The sequence below is a fragment of the Lactuca virosa genome, chromosome 7 (genome assembly GCF_052849685.1).
Source record: "Lactuca virosa cultivar CGN04683 chromosome 7, Lactuca_virosa_CGN04683_v6, whole genome shotgun sequence".
Taxonomy (NCBI): domain Eukaryota; kingdom Viridiplantae; phylum Streptophyta; class Magnoliopsida; order Asterales; family Asteraceae; genus Lactuca; species Lactuca virosa.
Window position 1 is genome coordinate 172,436,151 of NC_136432.1, and position 11,886 is coordinate 172,448,036.

The window sequence follows — 11,886 nt, forward strand, 5'->3', positions numbered from 1 at the left end:
TTATCATCATTAAATATCAACTAGACACTTCACAAATCGATCTTATTATAAGTTATATATCAAATGTTATCACTTATTCATGAAACACTCAAAGAAATTTTAATCTCATTAATTTCTACGGATCATATTAACTTAAAATAAAATAATTGTATGATACTGATTAAAAATGTAAGCATATAACTCTCCCTCTCATTCCATGCATTTCTTCATCTACATCTTCTTGGTCTCTTCATAAATTCACCTTCACCATCTTCCTTCAAAAAATAAAATTTGAAAACATATAAACCAAATCAAAAGCCAGCACATTCTATTCAAAGATAAATAACATATTACAAAGATCTCCTTGTTTTTAAAGAACATGAACATAGATTAGTAGACTATATTGAATATATATATATATATATATATATATATATATATATATATATATATATATATATATACAACCAAAAATCAGAGCGACCTATTATTAAGGATTCATCGACTCCCGAGGAACCCTCAACCGAATTAATGATTCTGAAGGCGTAAGCCCCAACTATATATATAGCAAAAATGAAACCAATGATACACATTGTCTGAAAATAAAAAAAATAAAAAAGAGGAAAATCTGATGGGTTTTGGGTAAAACAAATAAACTAGAAAAACAATTCCTAAGTTCACATGCAACCTACTTTGAATCTATGTTTTAACTATTGAACATATAACTTTGAATTGCAAACAAGAACCCTAGAGGAGAGAGGCTAATTTCGAAATTAACAAACTAGGGTTTTAGAGTTACATACCTTTCAATTGTTATAGCAAACAGTTGACAATCCTCTTGATCTTGATCTTTATCTTCTTGGAAGCTTAGCACCACAAATGTAATGCCTCTAATGGAATCACACCCAAGAACTAGCAAGAAGGAAACTTGAAGGAGAGAGGGTAGGGTATGCAATTTTCGGCCTAGGGTTTCTTCCAAGGTAGGAGAGTCCGAAATTGTGAGCTGGGAGGCTCCTTATATAGCTGAGGGATCTAGGGTTTAGGGAAAACCTAATACTCCTTTGCTTGGGCCTAAGCTAATCCAAAGCCTTATCCAAGGCCCCCTTGGACGAAATCCTTAGGGTTTCCCCTATAGATTTCGTCCACCTCCTTCCAAGGAGGTTCTGCATCCTTTCACTCAACTATTAGATAATTGCAAACTAGTCCCTGCACTTTATAATTAATACTTTTAACCCCAAAATTAATTCTGATTAATTTCTGGCTAACTATTAATTAAACATAATGATTTCTAATTAATATATTAATCTTTTAACATATTAATAAATAATTTATATTAATTCATTAATCTTATAAATTAATATCTCTCCTTTCATAATTTCCTTGTCCAGTTGCTAGGTTGAGGGCAACCCAAAAGGACTGTGTTGCTATCAATTGAAGTACATACCAATTATAGTTATGGGCTTAGACACCTAATCCAACAGTCTCCCACTTGGATAAGTCTGTAACTATAATTTCTAGTATGACTTCTAAATTTGACCAGCAAATTGTAGCTTCCAAAAGCTGCTGCTGAACTCTGACCCAGTCAGTTACGTGTCCTTAGATAAGTGATCATATAATCCTTCCTTCTGCAAGATATCCCCAGACATAAGATATGGAATGTAATCAATCTCTTTGTCCAGAATCTATGTTTCCCGATTTCTGATTTGTGATGATGTAGGACTTCTAATTGAACACATCAATTTAGTCCTGGCTGGGCCCAACACATAAGTCAACACCAAATCATCGAGGGGCCCACAGATATCGCTTTTCCGGTTAGGGCGAAAGGAACGAATAAACGTTGACTCATATGCTTGTATCTTTTACTCATCAAATTATACATGATAATACGTTTTATAACACCAAGTTACTGATGCGTTTTCATATCACCAATGTATAACCGACTTTGTAAATTACAACTCATATATCTTCGTTTCAAGATTATAAGATTATCGTCTCAGTATTACTCGTGATGAATTCCATGAAGTGATACTCTGAGCGAGGTTTTATCCAATACTCAAATCTCAATTTCTGAGTACTCATGAACGTTGCAGCAATTCTATTGCCATGTCTATCCTTAGACAATCTACAATCCAGTTCATGACAGTCTTAATTCACTACTTACAAACAAAAGTACAAGCGACTGTGGAGTTTGAATAATTAAATTATTCAGGAAGTAAAACATGCAAAATATGAAACACAATAACAAACAATCGACAAAAGGCAGTAACCAAACTTATAAATAATACTTTATTATTTAATCACCAAAAGTCAATTACATTTACTTTGTTACAAGTTTCAGAACAAAAACTAATCTAACTACTAAAACTAATAGCATCTTTCAGTCCTATGCTCCGAGCATGCTGAATATGCTTAGCCCTACTCAGACCCTTTGTGAGGGGGTCTGCTGGGTTATATTCAGATGACACCCTCTTTACTACAAGATGGCATTCTTCTACTCTATGTCTGATAAAATGGTACTTTCTATCGATATGTCTGGTTTTACCATGATCTCTTGGTTCCTTTGTTAAGGCAACCACTCCTTCATTATCGCAGAATAGTTCCATAGGCTCCTGGATGGTTGGAACAACTCCGAGATCTCCGATGAAGTTCCTTAACCAAGCTGCTTCTTTCGACGTTTCACTCGCTGCTATGTACTCTGATTCACAAGTAGAATCAGCCACCGTATCTTGCTTGGAACTTTTCCAAGTAACCGCTCCTCCATTCAGTAAAAATACCCAGCCAGATTAAGAACGGAAGTTATCTCTATCTGTTTGAAAGTTGGCATCACTGTAACCATCTACTCTCAAAGTATCATTGCCACCAAGTACAAGGACCCAGTCCTTTGTCCTTCGCAAATACTTGAGTATATTCTTAACCGCTATCCAGTGAGCTCTACCCGGGTTTCCCTGATAGCGACTGACCATGCTCAAAGAAAATTCCACCTCAGGGCGAGTACATGTCATAGCGTACATGATCGATCCGACAGCGGAAGCATAAGGTACACGACTCATGTCTGCTATTTCCTCATCTGTACTCGGGCATTGAGTCTTACTCAATTTGGTATTGCTTTGGATAGGTAGCTCTCCCTTCTTGGAATTTTCCATACTAAACCTCTTTAGTACCTTATCCAAGTATGTGCTCTGACTAAGTCCAATTAGTCTCTTCTTTCTATCTCTCAATATTCTAATCCCAAGAATATAGGCAGCTTCTCCAAGGTCTTTCATGGCAAAACACTTTCCAAGCCAAGACTTAACATCTTTCAAGGTTGGAACGTCGTTACCAATGAGTAATATGTCATTGACATATAACACCAGAAAAGTTACTATACTCCCACTAGCCTTGATATACACACAAAACTCATCTTCACTTCTAGAGAAACCAAACTCTTTGACTTTCTCATGGAAGCAAAGATTCCAGCTGCGAGATGCTTGTTTCAATCCATAAATGTATTTCTCAAGCTTGCACACTCTATTGGGAAACTTTGCATCAAGAAAACCCTTTGGCTGATTCATGTAAACATCCTCAGCCAACTTCCCGTTAAGGAAAGCAGTCTTGACATCCATCTGCCATATTTCATAGTCATGAAAGGCAGCTATGGCGAGCAATATCCTAATAGATTTAATCTTAGCTACTGGCGAAAAGGTCTCATCATAGTCAACCCTTGGGGTTTGAGTGAAACCTTTTGCAACCAGTCGAGCTTTGAATGTGTGCACATTTCCATCCATGTCTGTCTTCTTTTTGAAGATCCATTTGCACCCAACTGTCTTACGACCTGGTGCACTATCAACCAAATTCCAAACTTGGTTGTCATACATGGACTTAATCTCGTTGTCCATTGCCTCTTTCCACTTGGAAGCCTCTGGGCCTACCATTGCTTCCTTATAAGTAACTGGTTCATCTATATTTACCAGTGTCCTATCACTGATGAATGTGTCACCGTCTGAAGTAATATGAAAACCATACAACTCAGGTGTCACACTCACCCTAGTGGATCTTCGAAGAGGTAATGAGTTATCAACTGGTTCAACATGAACTGTTTCCTCTGGTTGAGTGCTAGTGTCATCTAAGGTTCCTTCATTGGCTGACTCTTGAATTTCTTCAAGGTCAATGGTGCTCCCACTATCCTCTTTGAATATGAGATCTCTTTCTAGAAAGACTCCTCTTCGTGCTACAAAGACCACGTTTTCACTAGGTCTATAGAACAAATATCCAAAAGACTGCTTTGGGTAACCAATGAAAACACATTTCTCACTTCCAGTTGCTAGCTTGTCGTGAGTCTCTCGTCTGACGAAAGCTTCACAACCCCAGACTTTAATATGTGTCAATGAGGGAACTTTCCCCGTCCACATTTCGTGAGGTGTTTTGGCAACCTTCTTTGTAGGGACAAGATTGAGGATGTGAGCGGCTGTCTCTAAGGCATATCCCCAGAAGTGAATAGGAAGCGAAGCACGACTCATCATAGAACGAAACATGTCCAACAAGGTTCGATTACGCCTCTCAGCTACACCATTTAACTGTGGTGTCCTAGGAGGAGTTAATTGTGAGACTATCCCACATTCTTTTAGATAGTCGTTGAACTCGATACTAAGATACTCCCCGCCTCTATCGGATCTAAGTACCTTTATCTTTCTGCCCAATTGATTTTCGACCTCATGCTTAAACTCTTTCAACTTTTCAAAGGTTTCTGACTTATGTTTGATTAAGTAGATATAGCCATATCTGCTATAATCATCAGTGAAAGTCACATAGAATCGATTAGCATCCCTTGTAGTTGCTCTGAAGGGCCCACACACATCTGTGTGTATGAGATCCAACAGACCTTCACCTCTTTCACAAGACCCTGTGAATGGTGATTTTGTCATCTTTCCAAAAAGACAAGATTCACACATATCATCTGATTTTAGGTCAAATGATTCCAACACTCCATCCTTTTGGAGTTGGGCTATGCGTTTCTTGTTAATGTTTCCAAGACGACAATGCCACAAGCATGCCTTGTCTACACTATTAGACAAGTCAATATTAAATACACTATTTCCTAAGCTATCAACACAAGTCACTGTTTCATACACACCATCACAAGGCAAAGCTTCAAACACAAAAACACCATTCTTATAAACAGAAATTGAACCATTCAAATCATTAAAAGAATATTTAAAACCTTGTCTGAACATTGCATGAAATGAAATAATGTTTCTCGTCATCTCAGACGAATAGCAAGAATTTAATAAAACTAATCTAACATCATTACTAAGCAAAAGTTATAAACTCCGATCTTGGTCACTGGTGAAGACTTCTTGTTCCCCATGATCAAGTTTATCCTTCCTCGCTCTATCTCCTCACTTTCCTTTAGCCCCTGCAAATCAGAACAGATGTGAAAACCACATCCTGTATCAAGGACCCATGAACCAGAAGATAATGAGTTATTAGAAGAAATAGTGTAAATACCTGCCGAAGATGGCTTTACTTTGCCATCTTTGATGTCTTGCAGATATTGTGGGCAGGATCTCTTCCAATGCTCCTTTTGATTGCAATAAAAGCAAACGGCCTCCTTTGGATCAGAAACATGGGGAGTGGTAGCATTGGGCTTAGCCTTTGGGCCATTACTAGATGACCCAGCTTGAGCCTTGCTCTTCCAGTTTTGCTTAGGAGGACCTTTCCTCTTTTTCCCCTTTCCCTGTCCAATGGCCAAGACAGGGGCACTTGCAGGAGTGGAGGCTATAATTTTACCCTTCATCCCTGCTTCAGCTGTCTGCAACAAGTTGTGCAATTGGGCCAGCGTCTGCTCAGTGTTGTTCAAATGGTAAGTTAGAATAAACTGACCATAACAATCAGGTAGTGAGTTCAAGACCATGTCAATGGCCAATTCCTCATCAAAGTGAATGTTGAGCTTGACCAAACGCTCTATGTAGCGTTGCATTCTTTGCACATGAGACACAACCGACTCCCCTTCTTTCATCTTGCAAGCCATGAGTGACTTGACTACTTCAACTTTTCTTGACGAGCTCGCTTATGGTACTTTTCCATAAGGTCCTTGTTCATCTCAAAAGGCGAGTAGTCCTCATAGTACCTCTGCAGTTCTGGGGACATGGTTGCCACCATGATGCATGCTACTTTGGTAGCATCATCGTAATGTTTCTTGTAGGCAGCATATTCTTCAGGAGTAGCTTTAGACTCATCAAGCTTTTTGAGCTCCTTTTCAAGGACATATTCTTTGTCCTCAAATCGAAGCGCCATCTTGATGTTACACATCCAATCGTTATAGTTAGAGCCATCCATAACGACTTTGGAGCAAATGTTGAGCAAAGAGAAGTTGTGGTTGGAGGAGGATGAAGCAGAATTGTTTCCAATAGTAGACATCTAAAAAGAAAGAAAGTTTTAGTTAGATTTGAAGATACCTTAATATAATAACCCAAAGATATAATATCAAGGTTAGGATCCAACTATGAAGATTCACAACTTAGAAATGGGATGCCGAGATCCAAGTGTAAATTTCATAAAGGTAGGTGAATGACGATTCACCAATTCTACCATTAGACGAAATAAACGAAGTGAAATTCCTAATTATTTTGAGATACATTGAAACTATTTAATGGCATGTTTTAATCTCAGATTATGCTCTTCCATCTGTGACTGGGATGCCGAGGATCACAAACAAGATGTGAATAACCATGCAAATGTGCTTGGTAACCTCATTGTCTTTATCATTAACTATTGATGTACTGGTAAACACACACGCTCCATCAAAATGATAATTATGAGATACCCATTACTACTCTTTATTAGTGCCTTTTAGTGTGATGGTTAACCACACATGCTCCACTAACGACCAATAAAGCATAATGTGCAATTTCATGGATTAGCATACTTTTCACATTTTTCCTAAAGTAACTAGAGTTGGGATTTTGTAAAATAATGTTCTAGTACTTTCTTTAATAACATTATACTTTTAATGAGATGTAGTTGTCCTATCAAACCCGTTCTGCTAACGACCCTCCACTAATCAAGGAAGCGGTGGGTGAGAGTGGACACCCATTCAACTACCATTTTATAGGCAATTTCCTTATACCCCCCTTATAGACTAGCTTCGTGAATGTGGCATACTAGTGATTTGACTGACCATATTCTTATACATATATAATATTTAACTTTTAATTATAATGTATATAAGGTGTGTTTTAAAATTTTTAAAACTTTAGGGTTTATATATAAATTTCGAAAATTAAGCCATTAATTTTAAATTTAAAAATAAACCAAATAACTAGATTTAATATTTATCTATTAATTAACTTGTAACTAATTTATTAAATCTTGCAAGGATTATCTAATTAAATTAAATAATTAATTTAATCCTAATCCATATCCCTTCTAGATTTCGAAAATATGGGGATAGGATAATTTCCTTATTTTTCTCAATTATCTAATAAGGCAACTATTATCCAAAACAAAGAAACCCTAAAAGGGGGTAGCATATTTCGAAATTTTAAGGGAGGAGGCTAGGGTTTTCAAAACCCTAACCCTAATTTCGATTAGGGTTCATGGAGGCTAGGGTTTTCGAAAACCCTTTGAACCAAAACCCTAAAATCGAAAATTTTGGCCTTTAGGGTTTAATGGCTATGAACCCTAATTTGCAATTCAAATATTATAACAATTCAATTTAAAACAAACAATGGCTCTGATACCACTGATGGGTTTTGGGTAAAACAAATAAACTAGAAAAACAATTCCTAAGTTCACATGCAACCTACTTTGGATCTATGTTTTAACTATTGAACATATAACTTTGAATTGCAAACAAGAACCCTAGAGTAGAGAGGCTAATTTCGAAATTAACAAACTAGGGTTTTAGAGTTACATACCTTTCAATTGTTATAGCAAACAATTGACAATCCTCTTGATCTTGATCTTAATCTTCTTGGAAGCTTAGCACCACAAATATAATGCCTCTAATGGAATCACACCCAAGAACTAGCAAGAAGGAAACTTGAAGGAGAGAGGGTAGGGTATGCAATTTTCGGCCTAGGGTTTCTTCCAAGGTAGGAGAGTCCGAAATTGTGAGCTGGGAAGCTCCTTATATAGCTGAGGGATCTAGGGTTTAGGGAAAACCCTAATACTCCTTTGCTTGGGGCCTAAGCTAATCCAAAGCCTTATCCAAGGCCCCATTGGACGAAATCCTTAGGGTTTCCCCTATAGATTTCGTCCACCTCCTTCCAAGGAGGTTCTGGATCCTTCCACTCAACTATTAGATAATTGCAAACTAGTCCCTGCACTTTATAATTAATACTCTTAACCCCAAAATTAATTCTGATTAATTTCTAGCTAACTATTAATTAAACATAATGATTTCTAATTAATATATTAATCTTTTAACATATTAATAAATAATTTATATTAATTCATTAATCTTATAAATTAATATCTCTCCTTTCATAATTTCCTTGTCCAGTTGCTAGGTTGAGGGCAACCCAAAAGGACTGTGTTGCTATCAATTCAAGTACATACCAATTATAGTTATGGGCTTAGACACCTAATCCAACAAAATCATCACTGTTTTTCCTAGATCCCTTCATCGTCTTTTTCTTTGATTCCTTCTCCTTATAATTCTCATATACATGCCTTCTCTAGTTCTGATATAACACATCTCTAAGTTGTCCTTGTGGCCTTGAAATTCTTAGCCCCAACTCTTCTATTGTCCCACGACTAATCGAAGGGTAGTATGGTTGTTTAAAGTGCTTTGAAAATGTTTTTAAAGATTCCACTCCACAAGCCTATTATTGATCAAATGAATATATTAAAAATTCAAAACTTTCATAGGAATATCAATCATTTTTCTTAAATCAAAAGAATGTGTTGTTAAAACAACCCCTCCATTAATCCTAGAGAATGACAAAACAACCCCTCAAGAGTAGATTTGTCATTTTGCTTAAAAAATAGAATACAACTATTCAGGTAACAAATGAGCAGTAGTTGAGACATTCAAAAACTTCAACAAACATAGAGACAAAATGTAGAATGTGTGATGTAAACAATATATATTTTTAAGGGTAGATCTGATATTTTGCAAAAAAAGAATAAAAAATAACTTATTAAACCTATCAACTTGTAAAGCACTGGTGACAATTTTCCATCCCATTATCAATGTATATTTCTGTAATATTAATGGAGATTAGACCAAGTAATTCCATGTGTATGAGCATTGAACCTTCTCAAATCCTAAAATTGTCATGAAACAAAATTCTTCTTATAAAAGTTAAACATCCCTTGTTTCTTTTTTGTGATATATACATCAGATTATGTGAAAACTTTAAAAAGTAGAAATATTTAAATAGCACTAGAAAAAGTCAAACATCCCTCATAGCTATTATTGTTTCATAGAGCTAGTATTACAGTCTTAAAACCATTATTAGGAAGCTACATACATCAAAAAGGAAAAACAAAACAACTAAAAATCAACTCATAATCATCCCCAAACTAAAACTAAAAAAAACATCAGATACACATTACTTACCGAACACCACTTGTTAACTAACTATTAACATTTAACATTACCTTTTCTGTAATAGCATCATTTACTTCATAGTAATTTGAGAATATTTACATGTCCATTTTACCCTCCACTTTAATAGCATAATGAAGATCCCGATCAAGGTTTTCGATAAGTTGCTGTGAAAAAAGATATAATTTAAATTTTTAGTCATCGGCCCAAGTGATTAATAATTGTAAGTATTAAAAAACCATAAATAAGTTGTAAATTACAGTGAAAGCAGATGAATCAAGTTTGAAAGAAGTTGGAAGGTCGGATCTGAAGACACCAGTTTCCAAACAATCCACATGGCCACCAATGTATGTCTCACTCTCTAAAAGGCGCCCATTATGAAAGTTTTCTGCTTCAGATTGGTGCTTGTTTGGACATACCTTGAGATGAGAGAAATCTGTGAAAGCATCTGTAGAATTCCTTGCATCAATGTTATGAGTTGTAGAAGTCATCCGAACAGCAGTAGGATCATTGGGTGGAGGTGGGATAGGAGACCTAATTTTCCCGGAATCAACTGGTGGAGGATCAAGGCCTAGACGCTTAGACTTAACCTTCTCGGGTGGAGGAGCAAGGCTGAGTGGCTTAATCTTTTCAGATAATCCTGCAGATGAAAGCATCACAGCTCCACTTGCAGGTTTGTTTTTTACAGTGATTCGAATGGTTTCACGCTCCTAATATACGTAATGTTTCAGGTTAATACTTGTCTAATGAGCTCAAATCCATTTCAATACCTCTAGGCATTAGATAATTTCAGCTACTAATCTAAAAATTTCAACTATATAATCTTATATGCATAGCCGGAAAACTGTAAGTGACGATACATACCTTCAATCTGTGATTTACAGCAGGATGGATATTAATATGACTCTCGTCGCTGGCTACATCGACATCCTTCTCAATCTCTCTCTTCACATACTTCTCATGATCCGACAATGCCACATTGAAATGAAATGCCTTGTTCCTCTCTGTAAACCCTAACCAAATAAACGCGTGTTTCCCCGTGCCATCCTCGATTTTCAAAGCCGGGGAGATCTTCGAGTTAGGGCTACTTGTGTGTGACGGGAAAGGTGGACTTCCAGGGCGTCGATTGCATATTTGGTGGAGACAGGTGGTGGTGCGCTGCTTGTGTGTGCTGTTGCCGGAGTCAGGGAAGAACACACACCTGACGTCGTGAGGGTGAAGAGATAAACAGAGACGGATGAGAATTTTTTTGATGGCGGCTATTGTGTGTTTAGGAGATTAGGGTAAGGTAATACAGTGTAATACGTATACTATGTGGTTATATGATTAATATTATTGTACATGAGGTACCTCTTACTTTTCAAGAAAGTGGAAATATGTTTAATAATATAGTAAAGATATACTATTGTACCTCTTACTTTTCAAGAAAGTGGAATATGTTTAATAATATAGTAAAGATATATATATGTGTGTATATATATCTTATTTCTCCTGATAGTTATTCGTCTATGTCATCACATATCCTGCACATATCTTGATTTTGTCTTTGACTTTTTCTACTCTCTGTTCTATCTCTCATACTCTATTTAATTTCATCTGTGCTCAGAATAATGTACTTTATTATATCTCATTTTTGTTAAGTCTCACTCACTCTATATATCCTTTCACGATCTTATTTGCTTCATATATATATATATATATATATATATATATATATATATATATTTCATCTCATTCTCCCTCTCATATACTCTATATATCTCATCTTTATTTAATCTTGTATTCTATGTTGTATGTCATTACTGATTCGTTGTTAAAAGTTTTTATTACAAAAAAATGGTATTGTACTTTCTCACGCCGTGGCTCATCTGTGTCACGTCGTGAATACTGCAAATTCAGCAACTTCCTTAACTTCTTGATTTACCCTCACTCATCTTATCCACTCTCACTACATTAAGTCCTTCCCATTAAAAACTTATTTATACTCTTAAATTAAATCAATCTTTTATTAATATCAAAACTCTCATCGATTTGACCATTACCTAAATTGACCAAATACTCTCATTGGTTTAATCATTTATTTTGACATTTTTATCTATCTTTAATACATATACTTACATAAAAGTCATATTTATTTATATAATCAAAGATTTCACTGATAACTTTGATATTATACTCATTTCTCAATTTTATCCCTAAAGGGAGTATAATCATATCTAAATATTGTTCCCGAAGGAAGCATACTCATATCTCAACGTCTATCCTGAAGGAAAGATACCCGTATCTTATCATCAATCCCGAAAGAAAGATACTCATATCTCATCATCAATACCGAAGGAAAAATACTCATATATATCATCATCAATCTTGAAGGG

At 35.9% G+C, this 11,886-nt stretch overlaps 1 protein-coding gene across 1 annotated transcript; it reads right to left on the bottom strand.

Annotated features, from left to right (window-relative positions):
- Window positions 1-206: 206 nt before the first annotated feature.
- On the bottom strand, window positions 207-11,445 carry LOC145127314 (uncharacterized protein At1g03900-like). Its single transcript, XM_079062531.1, has 5 exons — window positions 11,436-11,445; window positions 10,376-10,770; window positions 9,931-10,221; window positions 5,561-5,659; window positions 207-254 (listed from the first exon to the last, which is right to left on the bottom strand). The coding sequence occupies exons 1-5, from the start codon at window positions 11,443-11,445 to the stop codon at window positions 207-209; spliced, it is 843 nt and encodes a 280-aa protein (XP_078918657.1).
- Window positions 11,446-11,886: the final 441 nt, after the last annotated feature.